The 19,252-nt window shown below is 46.3% G+C and overlaps 1 protein-coding gene across 8 annotated transcripts in view; it reads right to left on the bottom strand.

Annotated features, from left to right (window-relative positions):
• Ptprm (protein tyrosine phosphatase receptor type M) overlaps positions 1 to 19,252 on the bottom strand; it is a 674,808-nt gene that overhangs the window by 12,087 nt on the left and 643,469 nt on the right. For 4 of the 8 annotated variants that reach the window (XM_060368217.1, XM_060368218.1, XM_060368220.1 and 1 more), the window contains 9 exons: positions 17,965 to 18,081; positions 17,253 to 17,303; positions 13,355 to 13,509; positions 13,023 to 13,158; positions 11,424 to 11,573; positions 10,348 to 10,521; positions 9,284 to 9,415; positions 6,224 to 6,349; positions 4,112 to 4,275 (listed from right to left, as the gene is read on the bottom strand). In XM_060368217.1, coding sequence (XP_060224200.1) covers positions 4,112 to 4,275; positions 6,224 to 6,349; positions 9,284 to 9,415; positions 10,348 to 10,521; positions 11,424 to 11,573; positions 13,023 to 13,158; positions 13,355 to 13,509; positions 17,253 to 17,303; positions 17,965 to 18,081 — 1,205 coding nt within the window. The remainder of the gene's footprint in view (positions 1 to 4,111; positions 4,276 to 6,223; positions 6,350 to 9,283; positions 9,416 to 10,347; positions 10,522 to 11,423; positions 11,574 to 13,022; positions 13,159 to 13,354; positions 13,510 to 17,252; positions 17,304 to 17,964; positions 18,082 to 19,252) is intronic. The other 4 variants (XM_060368219.1, XM_060368222.1, XM_060368221.1 and 1 more) reach the window with 1 other exon arrangement.

Here is a 19,252-nt window from a genome sequence, read left to right as displayed (position 1 = left end):
TTACTTTTCCTGATTAGCAAACATAATACATCTGCTTGTCCCTTGCCTTGCTACTTTAAGATTGATTTGTGTCAGTGATCACAGATGACAGTCATGGACGCCGCTTAGCTGATGTGTTGTAACATTCTAAATCCGCTTTAGATAAAGAATAACACAGCCACAAGTCCGGCAATGAGAAGTAGATCCTGGAGTTAAGTTTCACAAATGTGCACACTACATTGGCTCGTCAGATCCACACACAGTCTCTTGGTCAGTTCCAAGACCTCCCTCCCTCATACTGCCAAGCCCCTGCTGTTCCATAGCCTCTCCAACCCTTGGCGTCATTGTTTTATGGCTTTAAAACATTCAGCCATTTTGGTGGGCATGCAGTGATTTTAATGAATATTTTTCTCAAACACTAAAATCAAACCAATGATGCTGATTTTCAGGTTTGTTTGTTTCTCTCCAATGCTGGGAGTCAAGCTCAAGGCTTTGTGCAAGCTCGAAAAGGGTTCTAGCATGAAGCGACACGCCATGCTTTCTCTTCAAAAGCCAGTCAAACTTTTTGCTCATTAAAAGGTAAGGGGTCAGATGTCTTGTTTTACGATTTGCAGTATTTGCAGTATTTGCAGACATTCTGGCCCTGGGACATTTGCCGGATGTCTGTGTACTGCATCCCTGCCTTCTGTCATGCCTTCCCTCTTTATCTAGTCACATCTTGAAAACAGAGTGTGTCATTTTAGTGTAATTCAGTGTATCACCATGCATGGCCAGTATTCTGTGTCCTCTCTTCCTCAGTCTTCACTAACCTCCTGCTCAGGAGGAGTCTCTCGCGTGTGTTCTTATGGAGCTCTGCTGTCTTCTTTGCACAGTTGGGGATAGTTCATCTGAAAGGATTTCTGTTCACTCATGAGGAGAGAGAGGTCAAGTCCAGTTTTCCCCACTGCCCTGCAGTCACATGCTACAGGGATCTATGCTGTAAGTCAGGTGACACGGGCGTGGCTCTGCCTCAGGCACCCTTCCGCTTCTGTGCTTTGCTCAGAGAGTCCATTGTCCCTGCTCCTGGGCTCTTCACGGGATGCTGCAACAGCTACTCGTGACCACACCCCTTCTTTCGACAGTTTCAGAACGAGGACATAATCTTGTTTTAAAACCAACAAGAAATTTATAAGGAAGAGACTTCTCTGTATGCATACTCTTCCCTCAGTGTCTGGACCAAGGCACCAATCCATCTGTAAAGCTCTCATGCAGGTGTACTATGTCCTCAGCCAATAGGTGGCGCTGTACCATGACGAATGGCTCACAGAAGACAACTTTCAAAGTGGTTTTTTCTTCTTTTGACCAATATTGGAAGATACCAGTTTAAACTTTTTTTAAGGAAGGAAGGAAGAAAGATAGACAGGGAGGGAGGGGAGGAGTTATGGTTCTGGATATGATGCAGGCTCTGCAGATCTAGGACGGCTATCTGAAAGCTACCTTCAATGTTAAAAACATAAACAAGTAGTCTGGGGCTGTAGCTTGGTAGCAGGGCACTCACCTGGCAGCCTCGCGGCTCTGGATCCCATGCCCAGGACCACAAAACAAAACCCACCCCTGCAAACCAAGCTCTAACATCTAAGACCAGCTAATTAAATGTCAACTTTCCCACCGGGATTTGGTCGGTCCTTCATTTCCTTTTGCACATGAAGCTCCGAATTCATGCGCAGCAGGCTCCAGTAGCTCAGGTTCCTTCTCGTTATTCTATGCTCAGTACACGCATACTGGCAAGAGTCTCGCCCTTTACTTACTTGCTTACAAAATGATGCCTACGGTTTGCCGAGTGGTAGGCGTTTGTCTTGCCATGGCAACAGTTTCTTTTTGAACGGTGCCCATTCCTCTGGTGTCTACAACAGCATCCTCCTTATAGATTTGCATGTACGTGCCCATCCCCCGAGAGCCCAACTCCGTATTTCCTAAAAGGCCTAGAGAACATGCACTTGGTGCCTGTCCTCTTTCATTTTATGCTCATCATTTTGGCCAAGTTACTAGAAGATGGCTGCCTTGGCTGGGGTCGGGGGAAGGCCTGCTGTGATGTATCGCTCAGTATAGCGAATCTTTCATTTTTATTTGTTTGTTTCTTTTTTTTTTTCTGAGAAATAAGAAGGGGGATGGAGCAGACATTTCTCAAGCCCTGAGTCCATGGACAGGAATGGAGCTCAGTCCCTGGGGAGGGACAAATATCCTACTCTAAGAAAGACAATAGGGGGACTTAAGATGGAGGGCAGGGTTGAGTATATTCCTAAGCCTCTTTACAAGGAAGTAGGCTCCTACGGGATGATGAGGGGCTGGGAAGAATTCAGGGAATCCATCACCTGAGGTAAGGGCGGAGAGCAGGCAGTAACTGGTCCCTAAGCCACTTGCCACTTAAACTTTGGGAGGCCACTTTTCAGAGGCAATGCTTACTGTTCTCCAGTTTGGGGATGATATTTTCATGTGCGTCTAGCAGTGTCCTCGGAAAGGCAACATATGCTCTTTGAACTCCCCCAAATTGTCTAAGCGTCTTCCCTGACTGCCGTGCCTTTTAATTGCCTGTTCCATTAAGCCAATTCCAGCTGGATGGCTAGGTGCACTTTACAGCCAATGAGAAGATGTGGGTGAAAGTGCTCTGGGAAGCAAGCATTCTCTCCTGAGTGGCTATCAGCGTCGATGCACGGAAAGCATCCAACCCTGGATGCCTAGGTTCCATGCCGAGACTGCGATTTAATTGGTTTCAGTGTGGCCGGAAGGCAGTGCTTACTGAGGCTGTCCAAACGACTGCCAGTGCATGGGTCCCACTGGGAGTATCTGGCCCAAGACTTTTACGTTTTAGCACCTGCTACAAATGCTGACCTAGATGTCAGCCGTGGAGGACACTGGTTCTGTGCCTGTCAACTTTCAGTCCCTGTAACAAACACTGGAAAGAACAGCTCCTATAGAGATGGTGGCTAGTTTGGCCCATAGTTGTGAAGTTCCCACCCATGGCCGGCTGGCCCCGCCGCTTCAGGCCTGTGCTGAGGCAGCATACCACTGGTGCGGGACATTTGGCAAAGAAAGGATGCTCACCTCATGGCTAAGGAGGCACAAGAAGGAAAAGCCCAGAGTCCCATAATTTCATTTGGGGCATATCTACAGTGACCTAAAAACCTTTCAACTAGGCCCATTAGGTTTTTTTCCTACTACAAACTGAGACCAAGCCTTTACCATGAAGCCTTTATGGGATATTCCAGACCAAACTATGGCAGACTCTAATCAAATTCTATTAGTATCCCATTTCTAGAAAACATCTCTTGTAAAAGGGATGAGGGAAGAAGAAAAAAACAAAAAGAGTTTCTTGGAAGAAAGCACCCACATGGTAAAACCATCAATTACCACAATGAGATAACCCGGTGTTGGCCCTCTGGGAGGGGTCCCTGAGAACGGCATTTGCTGATTTCTTCTAGTGTGGATGATTTGAAGTTACCAATAGTTTAATAACCTGCACCTGCCCAAAAATTCTAGGAATTGCCTACTGAAGCCCCCCCCCCCCCATGTTTTCCTCTTCCCTGGGAGCAGGGATTGCTTCCAGTTCCAGGGCAAATGTATATTCTGATCACAGTGACAGACCACTGAATGTGCTTCCCAAGTTCCTCTGTTGGGAAATTAATCTCCAGAGACATTAGTGATAGCTGAGGTTGGGGCCAGTGGGAGGTCTTCTGGATCAGATGAGGGCCGTCACTGGTATCTGTGGCTTTTTGAAGAGAGGCGAGAGCGAGAGTGGCCCGCGCTAGCACCCTCGTTCTGTCTGACCATGTGGTGTCCTCCGCTGTGTTATGCCCCTCACCAGGGCCCAGGCCTGGACTCTTAGATTTACCAGCTTCCAAAACGGGAAACGAAATCAAACTCTGCGGTTTATAAACCTTCCGGTCTCCTCTGTCTTGCCAGAGAAGCAGAAAACCGGCCGAGACACCCAAGTATACAACCTGCTCATTGTGTTTCTAGATGGTTCTGTAAGAGTACTCCCTCTCGCCCAGGGCTGCCTGGTTCTCCTGGACTTACAGCAGGGGGAAGGCGACCTGAGTGGGGAGTGGGCCAGGCCTCCCCCACCCCCAGGGATCAGACTCCGGGGCGTACTTACAAGCAATGCACCACTGTGCGGCCTTCTCCGCCGTTGTACTCCTCCTGCCACTTGTCCACCTGGCGGATGAGCTTCAGGAAGGAACGCTTGGACACAGGTGTGTCCCTGTACATCGGCCAGCCCAGGAACTGGAACTGCTGGACCATCCGATGTCCATCCTGGGGCTGTGGAGGGCAAGGACCCATCAGGGGTGGAGGGCGAGGCCTCGCTGAGCTTGCTGGGCTCTACTGGCCTGGTTCCTCCCACCTGATCTTCCCCTCAGAGCAAGGTGTTATTAAGGAGTCTGGAGCCAGGGCAGGACAAAGGGTGATTCCGCAGGCCTGGAGAGTTATGACTTTAATCTCCGGTGGTTATAAAGATCCAGGTGTTTTAAATGACAGGCCGGAGATAAACAAGAGTGGAGCAGCATGCTTACATTTTCGCAAAAGCCGAGAGAAAAACAACAACAGGATTGACCATGCTGTGTGTATTACGTGGAAAAAATGGCTTAACTTTAATTACAAATAAATTAAAGGTAAGGGATAAATTATAACCTGGGAATGTTTGTGAGTTGATTGCGCTGTAGATCCTACTCCGTTCTCTATATAATATGGCTTTGCCTGACAATGAGGCTTTTGCTGAGCTATCCATCATTCATTAATCATTACATATAGTTAAATGGGATTGCAGAATTAAAAAGAAAAAAGAACCTATTACTGGCGTTAGCTTTGGAAGAACCTGGCACTCGGCAGCACTTGGCACAGGTAAGTCTCTCAGCTACATGTTCCTTGTTAGTTCTTCCTCCTCCTCTGCCTCAGCCTCCCCTCTTTCCAGAGATGGAGTGGACAGAGCCCTCTGGGCTCACTTCTGGAATTTACCTTTCTTCTCTGAATTTCATTGGCTGATTCCAGTCAGTTTCTTGGCCTTAGGTATCCCAGGTCAGTCAACCATTTAGATCTCTGTCCTAAATGTCACCCCTCACCGCTCAACAATCCTCCCACACTGAACTGTGTCCCAAACTGAATGTCAGCCCAGCTCCTTACTCACAGACCATCTGTTTTCTCCACAGGTAAAACAATTTCAGTTAATGAGGATCATGCCACTTCCTTTTTAGCATCCTCTCCGGGATCCTGCCTCTCCAGCTTCAGGATCAGGAAGGCTTTCTCTCCTGCTTACAATTGCCACCACTCCTGTCCTGCGCTGCCATTCCTCGCCTGACTCCTTCTCGCAGCTGCCTGGACTACCTCTTAGACTTTTTTCTCAGGGCAGAAACCAGAGTTTACAAATGTGAATCATTCGGTGTTGTGCTGGGTTCCTCTGAAAACCTAGCAAAGGCCTAGTGGCCCTTCACTTGCTTTTCAGGCCCGGGCCCTAGCAGTGGCGGGGAAGGCCCAGTGAGTCCCTGTGCTCCCACTGATCTCCAGCTACTCTCCCCGGAACTCAGCAGCTTTCTTGGATATTTCTACCCGAGAGCTCATGGCTACTCCCTCCCCTCTTCAGTGTCTACTAACATAGAATGCCCATTGAACATGAGGACTTGGTAACGCCTCTGGGACATGACCTAACACTTTTTCCCCCTTAAGATTATTCACTTTCTAGCACATCATAATTCTGTCTGTTATGCCTATTATTTGTTCTCTTCTGATGATTTCTTGTTTTAGCCAGAACCTTTCCCTAGGACCCATCTTTACAGTTCTTGGTAAAATTCACCTTTTGCAAGCCTCACTATGGCATTTTAGCAAGCCCCCCTCCTTTCCGATAAGTGACCACTCCCAGCCTGATCAGGTTCTTCAGCCTCCACTGTGCCCTAGTGATGCCTGCTTTCTCTGGCCCGTCTCCAGCAAGAATCTCCCTTGTCCCAGTTTTCTAGCTACTGGCCTTGTTGGGCTCAGGTAGCATTTTCCACAGTGGTCCATGTCTGTAGTGTTGAACAAAGTCTTTCTTATTGTTCTTAACACGTTAATAACTGTCTTTAATAAGTTCCTTTAAGCATTCTAGCTCCATCAGGCCAGGGATTTGTTTTGTTGACCAAGACATTCCAACCCCTTAGAACAGAGCCCAGGAAAGAAGAGGCGTGCCAACAATCGTAAGACAAAAACAAAATCCAGTCAAGCACTGTTGGCCCTGGCTTACTCTGGAGGCATTGTAAATCCTGAAAATCCTGCTGATGATGTCTTCTTCTAAGTCTGCAGACACAAATTCCACCTGGATGGGGCCATGTCTGTGCACTCCATTTTCTGGCCAGTACTGTGGACACAGCTGAACCCAAAACACAGAATGACAAGTGTAATTACAAAAGAAAATCCACAGCAGTTTGAATAATGTCTGCATCAATACAAAATTCTTTGCACTTCAGTTCCTTTCATTCTTTTTTTTTAAATTAATTACACTTTATTCACTTTTTTTTAATGTGTCAAATATGTGGTAGATATATTGTATTCTTTTTTTTTTAGTGTCTGAGGTGATATGTTTTCTTTTTTTTAACTTTTATTAATTACACTTTATTCATTTTGTATCCCCCCATAAGCTCCTCCCTCCCCCCTTTCTACATGCATGCCCCTCCCCAAGTCCACTGATAGGGGAGCTCCTCCTCTCCTTCTTTCTGATCTTAGTCTATCAGTTCTCATCAGAAGTGGCTGCATTGTCAGGGTTCTAGGTTATCTCCATGAATAGTCCTTGGTTGGAGTATGAGTCTCTGGGAAGTTCCCTGTGTTCAAATTTTCTTGTTCTGTTGCTCTCCTTGTGGAGTTCCTGTCCTCTCCAGCTCTTTCATTCTTAAAAGGCCCAGATACCAGGACTTCCCTCAGTAGGCTATCTCATACTCTGGCTGTTTTCTCAAAAAGCATGTGTTAGCCAGGAACACTTAGGCTTTCTGAGACAGTCATAAGGGTCTTTGCAACACAGCATTCCTTTGTAAGGACTTTCTTGCACGCTGAAAGGGATGCCTGGGTTCTGAGGAAGATGCACTGGCCACCACTAAAATAAAGAGATGTAAAGAGGCATGCATATGTGTCCCATCATTTTTCAAGGGACTGCTAGGAACAGGCTAATTCTGGATACAGTTCAGAACTGGCAACGTGCTGAATGTATCTTCATATTCTACTAAAGCAAACTGATGTTCCAAAAAAGGAGGATTCATGGGTTGAACATTTTTTTTTAATGACTCTTACTTTTGAAATGATCTAAATTGTCACTGTCACCATCGGCAAAGGTTGTTTTATATATTTAAGTTCACAAGATAAATTCTCAGTTTACAGTGAATGAACTGAAATAATAACATCCTCTGTTTTCTCCCTCTCTTTATCCAGGATAAATCTTGAATCCTTGATAAAGATTAAGAGGTAAAGTAGGGTAGCCAGGACTGTTCTTTACATTAGCTGGGTCTGTTGAATTTAGAAATTATTTCTTTTTAAATAATGTGTCCCTGAAATTTCTTTCTTCCTCACCAGCATTTCCTGGTGACAAGTTATTAAGCTGCCTTGTCAAGCAATGGTGTGTTGATGTTTATTTCCGTTTTGATTCCCAGGGGTACCCACTGTTAAGATTAATAGCCATGATGACAGAAAGCTGAGATGGCAATAAAAGCCACAACAAACACATTTAAACGGTTCTGCCCATTTCTTTGTGGACAGGGCTAGCTTTGCTCTCTGCTTATTTTCCCAGTTTAAGCGCCCAATCAAAAGCTCGCCATTTACACCACAGACATATGAATGGCCCAGACTGGCATCTAGCTCTTGGCACACTGTGTCCTACATTCTGCCCAAGGAAACCATCTAGAAAATGGCTTAAATGGTGCATAACACATCCATGAACTGGTCCGATAAATACTTAAAGCAGTGGAGTAGCAGCTCGTATGCTTGAGGAGCCCCTGACTCCCAGCTCTTAGGTTAGCGTTTGCTAAGAGACAGAGTCCCAGGAGCCTTTCTGGCCACTCTCTGGAAATCAGCTCTATCTGCTGAATAGAATGCAAGTCCCTTTGTCTCTCTGACTGCCAGTTAGCTAAGGCTTGCTTGGAGTCCAGACAGTTTGCATTTAGAATGGGGCTTCTGCATTCAGACGCTGATGCTCAGAACACCCGCATCACAGACACTGAGGTCGCCGACACGTGACCCATATGCACCTTCATGCCAGGAACAAGGCAAACTGACTCTACACAGGGTATCATCCCTTACCCCATGCCTGGCTCTTAACCCTGTGAAATGTAACTGCTGTCCAGAAGTTAGAATGGCAGTCCTTGGTTCTATTTGAACTGGATGTGCTTTCAAAAACAGCGACAATCTGTTCTGAGAGCGGAGAGGAGGGAGGGAGAATTCTAAACCACTGAAGCTAAGCCAAAAGGAGTAGATAGGAACAAGGCCTGTCATTATTATTTTAGCAGCTAGCTTTCAAGCGAGAGCCTTAGCCATATAATGCAGTGTCTCCAACATAATTAAAAACCCTCGCTGCACTTGGAGCATTAATGGCAACAGAATGTGTTTTGGGAAAGAAACATCTTGTCCTGTTTAGATGCTGAAACAGTCCAGGAGCCCCTACCAGCACTCCTGCCCCACTTAAAACAATATTTTCTCTCCTGGATAGGAGATGATTAGTTCTCAAATAAGGTTATTCTTAATACACGCTAAGCTTGAAGTTTCCCTAATGCCCTCTGTCGTGGAGTTGAAGTGCGTGCTGAGAATACATTCTGTTCCCAAGGGCCTTGGTGCTGACTCTCTTGACAGCTCCCTCCAAGAAAATTCTGTCACCCTGCCCACTAGCATGGCTTTCTGCTCACTCACTGTTGTCTGTGTGAGAGGAGCCATGTGAAAACTTCACGGAACATTCTGACTTATACAAGCATGAGATTGAGGCCCGTCTCCTGTCTCCACTGGTTGGCTCCCTCTCTCTTTAGCTCTGCGATGTGTGGTCCTGGTTCAGCTTGGGCTCTGCCCATGCCCTTGAAAACTCACTAATGGATGTTTCAGGCTTTTTTATTCCCGTCTTTCTGCTTCTAGCATCTACGCCTTCAGTCTGTGTTCTTGGTTTTCACCGGCTTTCTTCTATACCCTGTAATTCTCATTTGTAACACTTGTGTTTCCATATCCCTCAACAGGCCCCTGAACCCTGGCTGGGGGGCTTGCCTATCTCATACAAACAACACACACACAGACCTGACACAGTGACTTGGGCTGTGCCTGGCACAATCCCTAGACTCACCTGGGCAGGATCCACGTCATTGAGCATAACCACGGATGTGCAGTGGTAATCCAAGACCAGTCGCCAGAAGTCTTTGACGGTGTTTGGTAAAGGATGCTGGGTGACTATAAACGCTGATGGCTGTTTATAGCTCTGCAGACACAAAAGAGAAAGACCCATATGTACACAGCATGGCATGGGGGCGCCAGCGTTATTGTGTGCACATGGAGATGTGAAGCACAAAGTGCTGAACAGATTTCATGTTTGTTGAACTCTATCGCCATTGTCAACACCAAAATGGACTAAACATAAACTTTTCTGGAAATTATGACCAAATACTCTTACTTTAAGTACTATGGAAACTCCATAATGATTTCTTAACCATTTGTAAAAGTTTCTGGCAGGCAATGTATTGGCTCTCCATTTTAATAATTTTACTGGAGGATGTTTCAGTTTACTTTAAAAACTAAATACAATGAAAATAGTTTGGTTTTTTTTTTCCCCCAAAACGTGTTTGCTTGTTATTTGTCTGGCTGACACATTACTTATTCCTGCCTTAAAAGATCCACATGCTCTTGCCAGCTCTGGGAGCTTTAAACAAGCTTAAGCCCCTTTTATGGTATCATACCGAGAGAATTAAAATTTACGCATTAGCACTGAGAAGATCCAAGCACTTTCTCGTCAGTTGAATAGCAAGAAGTGACTGACTGGAGGGAAGCAATGAGTTGTGTTTCCTTTCCCTGTTAATTACTGCCTAAATTAGGAAGAAAGGAAGGAAATGTTGTCAGTCACAGGAGCCCCTTTCTCTGCTGACTGAGCAGCTGTCTCTTGCTCTCTGGCCAGCAGGTTAAAAATGTGACAGTGTGGCCTAGGTGAGCTTCGTTTACGAGTCCTGTGGGCACAGGTGATGTGTGAGCCCCACACAGGACCACACGAGGAATGCTAAATCTATCTTTGTTGTTGTTGGCGAGGAGAGCTGGCCCCCGAAAAGGCCCGAGGGGCAGAGAAGCTCCGCCAGGCGTCTTGGGGCTCTGTCTCAAGGACACACATTTTCCGTTCCTTCCCCGGGACCCACGGTGGCTTACATCCATCAGGGCTGCGTTGATATAGTTGCTGCTCTCCCCATCGATGGTGATGAGGAAGGGCAGGCAGCGGTCCGGGGGCAGAATGTCCATGCAGCGGTTCTTCTCATGGTTCCGGGGCAGGAGCGCGATGCTGCAGTCCTCCACGCGCAAGGTGGGGGTCACCATGTTGAGCGTCTGTAGGATAAATGGGAGGGGCGGGCCTCCAGCTCCAGCCAGGCCACCACAATTGGCCGATTTCATGCTTCCTCAGGACTCCATGGTTTATGTGTATGAAGACATTGCATTGTACCCCATAACCATGCGCAGTCATAATGTGTAGATTGACAAATGCTACAGGACTGAGAAGCTCCTGAGGAAGCGGGGGTTGGTAAAATGGTCCGGAAGGGATCTATGGGCAAACTGAGTCTTTTAAAAAGGCACATAAGTTAGAAAACAGCTGAACAGTACCTCTGTCTGGACTTCAGTACCTCAGCTGGCTGGAAGGTAGAAGCTCAGAATCTACCAGCTATATTTTCTCTTTCCTTCCTTGGGTTTTGTCTGCACACAACGCATAGCAGCCAGAGGCAGAGGGCCTTGTATATCTATGGCATATGGCACCCTGAACTCTAAGTGGGGCCAGGGTAACTGAAAATCTTGGAGGCAAGAAGTTGGGAGAGGATTTGGTCTAGAGTTAGGCCTAGTTAGGAAAAATGTTAACTAAATGAAGATTTAGGCACACAGAGCATTCTTAAAAGCCATTTCCATGGCTGGATTGCACCCATGCTTAGTTACACTGTGGACCAAGTGTCCTGGGTCTCCGAACTGGTTGGCGGCTCCTTGAAATGCAAATGGCTCTGTTTGACTAGTGACGAGAAGCCGAGTAATTCTGGCCCTGGAGGTGTCTGGCCTGGTGCCACTACAGACATTTTGAAAGCAGAGCCCAGGGTCCTGCTCATCCCCACACCACAGGAAATCACCCAGTCCCAAATGTCACTCATCCTGAAGTTGAGAAGCTTTGTGGTGTTGGTCCAAGGACCTGGAAGCGTACTGTGAGTTCTCCTAAAGAGGAAAGTCACAGCCTACCAGTCCCCACTTACCCGGAATTCCTCTTTAATTTGGCTTGAGTTTGTCTGTGGGTCCAGTTTGTTCATGTCATAATACAGAGACCTGACTTGGGAAGCAGGGATGGAGGTGTCTCCACACAGACAGGCTTCCAGGATCGCATCGTGGATAAATACATACTGCTCCTGAAGAAGCAGACGGACTTGGTTAGTGACGGAGACCCCCTCGAGGTAACAAGCCCAAGCGCCAGTGGGGGTGGGGTGGGGTGGGGGAGTATGTTGTCAGCCCTATGTCAGCACAGCAGAGGAAGATGTCCTATAAGACCCTGGTGCCAGCAGACTGGGTTACTCAGCACAGCAACCCTGTTCTCACAGCTGGAATGCCACTTGGCTGGGAAGAGGAGGATGAAGAAAACTATCTTCATGAAGAATAGTACATAGGCCAATCAGAGCAGGTGGGGACAGTGGCTGAAATACCTCTCTAATCCTGACCCCCCCCCACATTTGGACCTCAACATTTCAGATGAGGAGTGAGCCTAGTTGATGTTGGAAGAATTTCCTAATCAAGTTCACAATGTAAAAGTGGCCCAGGGAAAACTCAGCCTTGCTCTGCACAGTTATGACTATTAGGCATGACTTATTTTGAGCCATTAACTAATGGTTCTGATTAATAAGTCTGTATAGCATTAACTAGGTTTTAATAAGTCTGTATAGCATTAACTAGGTTTCACCGTCTTTATTACTGATCTTCAACTACATGAGATAGTAAAGGCTTTATTATGATCACTGATTTCTATAAGTAACATTTTGGAGAAGGAAGATAAAGTGCTAAGATGGATGTTTCAGTACTTGATCAATTGTTAAAGCACATTAAATATAAAATGTTAATCACCATTATATTTTAAAATATGCCCATCGTTTAAAGAGAAGAGAAACTGAAGGAGCATTTTTGACTTCTGGAATTCTTATGCTTTTTAAAAATTCCCATGGGGTTTGTAAACATTCATGTGTAGCCTAAACATAAGGGATACTCATTTGCTTTTCATTCTGCTTCAGGAGGGATCCTTTATAGGTCCTAGATTCTAGGTCCTAGGTCTAGATATAAGTTTCAGAAATGCTAACTTCTTGATATACCTTGTATTTCAACTTTAGGAGTTGCTAATTGGTACAGAGCACCTCAAATTGGGCCAAGTCCCATGATGCCCTGTGACAGGGAAGAGCTTTTTTGGGGGGCTAGAAGGAAGTGTGACAAACAGAGATTATCCTGCAGCTGCCTGGCAGATACCGCTATTCTCAGGAGCTGTCTTGCTCTGCTTCTCAGCTAGTTTAAAGGACAGATTGAACAGGAACGGTGCTGCAACCTTGGATCTTGATGTAGAGGCTTTTCTGAGTCCCTTGGGACAGGCAACTGTGCGGATGTAGGTTGACGGCTACAGATTCAGGTACCTGGAAAACTCTTGGCACCAGAATCCGTAACTTGAAAAGTTCTTTTTTTTGGTTTGTTTTTGAAAGAACAGACGAAAGGAGGATGGAAGAAGGAAGGAGGCGGGGGAAGGAGGAAGGCGGGAGTCGGCAGGTACTGGAGGTGGGTGTGCAGGGCAGACCAAGCCACGGGTGAAGGGCCGGTTGCAGTACCTCTGTCTGCACCATGTTAACTCTCCTGGACCGAAGCTCTCTGACGCAGTTGTAGATGTCGACCACTCCCTCCCTCTCCGCCATGTCTAACATGATATCGATGACGATGAAGCAGCCTGTCCTTCCGGCGCCAGCACTGTGTGGAGAGAGGAGTCTGTCAGCAGAGGGGAGGGACCACCACAGCGCTTCCAACTTCCTGATTATCAACCTCTAAAAGATGGGTGCTCTCAACTTCACCCGGCTCTAGGACGTCTTCTAGGATCCCCAGGAAGCCCCATGCCCATAAGCGGCTCGCGGCGCGTCCACGAGGAGGCACCAGGAGCTCTCCTTACCTGCAGTGCACCACCAATGGACCTGCGTTGGGTGGGCTCTTGGATTTGACCTGGCGGACAAATCCCAGCAGGCCAGTGGCATGGTAGGGGACGCCATGGTCTGGCCAGCCAGTGAAGTGAAACTGTCTGATCTCTCGGATTTCATGAATGCCTCTCTGCAGTCCATGGTCAGCCACGGCGGGGAGGAGAGCAAAGGAAGAGACACGAGATAAGCAAGTGTAAGCAAAGCTTCCCCAGAGAAGACAGGGCTGCAAACAACGCATCCCCAGCGAAGAAGGGCCTTTGTAGAGGCACCACTCAATAAGCTGTTTATAGGTGTGAAAGGGGAGGTGATGTCTGGGGACATGCTAATTTACACATGCAGTTCTGGAGATGAATGGGTCTCTTTGGTTCTTCCCTCAGAAGTCCTCCCTTATAAAGCAGACTATGCTAAAAAGCTCTTCTCCAGCAGCTGCTGGAATGTTAAGTCCCTTGACCTGGCTCCAGGTACTCACAGGGTAAACACACACCATCAGTGTTTAGAAATGTTTGCTGAAAAAGAATAGCCGAGAGAGCTCCTTTCCAGTGTTATCTGCTTTTGTCTGTGGCTCAGTTAGGTTTTTCTCTTCATTTTAAGCAAATATGCAGCCCAATTCGTTCAAACACTAGCAATTCTGTGACTGTAAATACTTCAAGGGTTCAGGTGCCAGAGTTACAGAAAAATGAAGGCGGCCCCGTCCTGTCCTTGAGTGGCCATTTCCTCCGTGGAAACAGCTGGGTCGGAAAGCATGAGGGTCAAGATGTGCCTTTGCTGGAATTCTCTGTTTGACCGGTGAGTTGAGGACGGAGCACTGCCTGATACTGAGGTGGAAAAGACTTTATGCTTATTTTGGCTTTTAATTTGCTCTTCTTGTTTTGTCTTTTACAAAGATTTATCTTTATATCTATCAGTGTTTTGCCTGCAGGCATGTGAGTGCTCTGTGCACTCACAGAGGTCAGAGCAGGACCCTGGGTCTCCTGGAACTGCAGCTGAGGAGCCGTGAGCCGCCAGGTAGCATATGTGGTGTGGCTGCTTGTACACGTGCCCAGGCACACACACATGAAGGCCAGACAAGGACACTCGGCCTTTCCCTCCATTGCTCACTCTCTGTCTTTTGCGAGACAGATTCTCTCACCGAATCTGAACCTGACTCTTCAGTGTCTCTGGATGGCCAGTGAGCTCCCAGGCCCTGACTGCTACTGCTCTCTCAACACTGAGGCTACAGGCACACACTTTCATGTGGACGCCGAGCGTCTGAACCCAGGTGCCCCTGCTTTCCCAGCAAGCTCCCTGACCTACGGGGTCATCTCCCAGACCCAAAGTCTGAAAAACAAAATTCACTTTTAAAACTAACTGTACAAAGTAAATCTGGGATCTGCTGACTCTACTGGATCCCCACATCCGGCCCTTGCTTTGATTTTATTACATCTTACAGATGAACATGCCTGGACCTTACCAGGTTCCCTACCAATCATTCTGAAGTGCTTAGTGAGTGAAGAATAAATTCTGTATTATTATAGGCTTGAAAAGGGTGGGAGAGGTGAGCAAACCCATAATTTAAAATAAGAATCATTTGCTACTTGCTATCAATGTGCTAATGTATCTTTCACATAATGAGGCACCAATGCCAATGCTCTATTTTCTGTGGAAATCCTCTTTTTTACTAGAGTTTGAACAGTAAAGAAGCAAGTAGACAGGGGCTAACAGTGCAATGAACTAAACAGGCTCCAGGATCCCAGAATAATGGTACTAGGTATTTAAGACCCAATTTTTCTCATCACCGAAAATAACAATTGGTCAGCTCCAATGACCCCATCAGAAGATAGTCCAGTCACTGTCATCTTTCCTACCCTTGGAGAGCTTGCTTCCCTGGAATTACACACAGTGAGTTAGCCAGCCACAGGCCTACCTAACCTGATGGCAAGCATCCTGTGAATCAGGACAGCTTTGACAATAAATGCTTACATCCTCCAAGTGTGTGTGTGTGTGGGGGGGGAGGGGATGATGACATTTTCATATGCTCAATTTCAGTCCCAGAGCGACATCCATCATGAGATGGGCTCCCAACTGGGTCTTTATGGCTCATTTTCACAGCAAGGAATGCGTTAGCTTCAGGAATCCAGAAAACGTGTCCCCACAACAAAGTTCTACCTTCTAATCTGCTCATTACTGTCAAGATTAGCAAAGGGAATTGCTTCTGATTCAACATTCCTTCTTGTACATGAACAACAGGTTCTCCTGGGGAAAAACATAGGAGCAACCAGCAATCGCAGCCCAAGTATTTCCCAGCTGGATGTTAATTACATGATTTTCTTAGTCTTCATTAGAAAAACATTAATGCTGTATAAAAAACGCATAAATCATTTAATGTCTCCATGTGGTATAATGGGAGGGGAGACTCCACATCAGACCACTGTGCCTATTTCAAAGCGGGCTGATTTTATGTCTGTGGAATGACTGGCTGAATCAGGAAGAGACAGGAGACATTATTCCCCTTGCTTTATCTAACTGTCTGTTCTCTCAACACTCAGGGTCTCTCGTAGGTGCAGAGGACAGAGTGGTCACCAGCTTCCATTCTGCTAGGACAGAGAAGGTCTGGGTCCATGTGAATTCTGGAGTAGTCACGTGCTCACGATGGGCGTAATACGCTACACAAGCCATTGGGTGTGTGGGAAAGAGAAGGACCATCAGATGCAAACTAGGAACCCATCAGCCCCAGGTTATGGCTATCTGGTTGCTTTGCAGAAGAGCCCAGACCTATCTTCACCTTTAGGTCTCTCGTTACCTCCTGCTCTCAAAACGGAATTGCAGGAACCCAGAGTTCATATCTAACCACTTCCCTCCCTGCCCCTTGCCCCTTTAATGTGAGAGTTTCAAGAAGTTAAATGATAGGGTTTTCGGAAAGACTTCAATTGCCCAGTCTGAAAATCATTAATAGTTATTTTGCTTCTCCCAATGCATTTGCAAGCTCCTCCCTGTCCCCTATACCACCTCTTTACTGGGTGCTTCATGATTAAAACAACTCGGTGTTTATGGAACATTTCTGTGCAGCTGGGAATGCAGCAGACACAGAAAAAGGTTTAAAAGAAGAGCAAAGAAACAAAACAAGCCTTCCTCTAGCAGCCAAGATGCATTTTCAGCTTATTAGAGAGCTGACTGTTGTTCAAAGAACTTCATGTTTAAGCAGTGGCTTAAGAAAAAAAACCACCGAGGGTCTTTTCATTGCTGTCTGTTTTAGTGCAGTTATTCATGAATGCTCTTGCCAGGAGCCATACAAAAATCCTGCAAGTGCTTTTCTTGCACAGTCCTGCCTGAGAAGGAAAAAAAAAATTGACATCAAAGTGTGAGGTTTAGAACTCGAAGAATTGAGTCAACCTGAACTTCACATTCTTTGAAGTCTCCAAGCCTCCCTCTTGCTTATTAAAAAAATAAAATGATAGGCTATAGGAAAAGAAGCCGACCGTTATGAGAAACAGATTAAAATAAAGCCTTCTCAACTTTGTGAAATCATAAATTTGGATTTTCAAACTAGGAATGATAGTTCCAATCATCAGTGTGAATTAGACCATAAGCAGATCCTGCGATTTCCTCATTCCCCAGAGATGCCCTTGTTATTCTAAAAAAGTGCATTTAGAGGCAGTGCAACATGTAATCAGGAGAAGGGCCAGGAGCTAAGAGGCCAGCACTCTGACATAACCCAGCCCTCAAAGGAGTCTGCTACCACTTGATGTGCAAATTCACAACCAACTGATAATTTCAGAGCAGCAGCTGTGAAGGTCTGCGTCCTGGAGAATAGGCTCTTGACAGGACAGCCTCTGGGCCTCTGAGGGGCAGAGTGTCTCAGTCACCTCACCTCCACCTTCCTTCCCCACAGCCTACCTGTGGCACTTCTCTGGACGGACTGCAGTTTGCTTCACCTTCGGTCCCTCCCTATGTCAGCAGAAAGAGGGGGATAAGGAGAGTCCCTGTTACGCCCTACAGTGCTTCCCAGAGAAGCGGCCCTATCCATGCGCATGGGATGAGGTGGGAGAGAACAGATGCGGGACATTCCCCCGGGGCTGAGAGAAAGCAAAGCTGGTGTGAATGTGAAGGAAGGCTGCTGGCTCATGCAAGACTGCCTGCTAGCTCCCTCATGTGGCTTCCAGAGAGGGCACTGCCACCCAGAGAACGCTGGGCCTGAGAGGGGTGAGGGATTCTGGAAGCAGTAAGGACCACTGTCTCGGCACTTATGTCTTCTCAGTACTGGGAAACTCAAGTGGATATTCAATACGAGAGAGAGAGAGAGACTGATCAAGCTGGAACTGCATTTCTCTAAATTCAGTAAACTTTGCTTTGTGCGTCAAAAAAGAGAAAAAGGGCAGACGAACATCAGCCAGGTCAAAATAGTGTGGTAGACATTATCTTTGGGTTTAGTCGCAAAATACAGATTGCCATGAAATGGGAATGGTTCACGTTAAGGATGGAGCTGAGATGTTACAGAATCAGAGGGCGAAACACAGTCTTGAGAAACCACCGGAGCCTACCTGCATCCGGGCCTGATCCCAGAGAAGCTGACGAGGCTACTGTGCTTCTCTCTGGCTTTGCCACTCACCTTTTCCACAGCAAACGTTCTGATCACATATTCTGCCAGCAGCTCCGTATCTATTAGGGTGACTTTAATGTCTTTATAGATCTCAGTGTCATCTGGCCAGTACTTGCAGCATTTCACCTTTAAGAAACACAAAGGGGATTATGGGTTTAGCTTTTTATGTAGTTCCTTCAAAGAGGTGTGTGTGTGGCTCATACTATGATTTACAGGATAAATTTGCACACACGGGTTGGCCACACACCCCAAAGCAAGTTTGTTTGTTGTTTTTAGCATCACCTATCACCGGCACTCTTTGGTTCCAAAATAAAGTGAAGTCATGGGGAAGACTGAAATGTAGGGAAATGGCCTAAAATTAACAAAGTGTAGTTATTATCCTGTTATAGTAAGCATTCATTTCCCATCATTCACTACTCAGGAAATGGCCTGGAAAAACAAACCATATTTTAGTCTCTTTGAAACTTAAGTTTCAGAACGTTTCAGTACGACAGATGAAATGACTCTGCCTGGAGAGGAACACAGCTTTGTAACTAATTCTGCATCAGACTCACAGACTCTTATAATTGTTGCTTATGGCTGCAAGTACTGACTCTCTCTTTAAAATTAGTTTCAGGCTAGTACACGAAGAAGTGGGTTTCATCATGACACCTTCATACGTGTGTATCATTATACTTGGTTCACATGTGTCCCTCGTCTGTGTTCCCTCCTTATTTTGGAGCTGGTTTCCTTTTTTAACCCCCGATGCCCCTTTTGGCTTTCTTATTCCATCTCTTCCATTGCCCTCTCTACTTCCTCCCTCCTCTATGATCTCTTCCTTATCCTCATGATTCCTAGTTTTGTCTCTCTTCCTTCCTCTCTCCCTCTCACATACACAAATACATACATATAGACATATACCTCATCTACATATACAGTCGCAAATCTAAGTCCCACGTATATGGCAAAGCATGGAAAAGTTGTCTTTCTGTGTCTGGCTCATTTCACTTAACATGATAATCTCCAGTTGCATCAATTTCCCTGCAAATGTAGTGACTTCATTTTTTTTTTTATAGCTGCATGGCATTCTCCTCCTATATATGATTCCTGCCCTTTATATTTCTTCTGCCACAATCTACATTTGGGCTCTGAGGCCTTCTTGCAGGGATGCTCTACACAGACAAGAATTAGAAGCCACCTCCCAAGTGGCGCACCACACACCGACCTGTGTTGCTGCAGAACCGCTGCTTTCTGGCACTGGCTGTGAGACTGTGAGGTATTTGATATTCTCTTATCTGGGGTGTAAGTGACTACAAAA

This window comes from Meriones unguiculatus, chromosome 15, assembly GCF_030254825.1.
Source record: "Meriones unguiculatus strain TT.TT164.6M chromosome 15, Bangor_MerUng_6.1, whole genome shotgun sequence".
NCBI classification, from domain to species: Eukaryota; Metazoa; Chordata; class Mammalia; order Rodentia; family Muridae; genus Meriones; species Meriones unguiculatus.
Note: the sequence above shows the minus strand (reverse complement) of the source record. Positions and strands in the feature narration are given on the sequence as shown.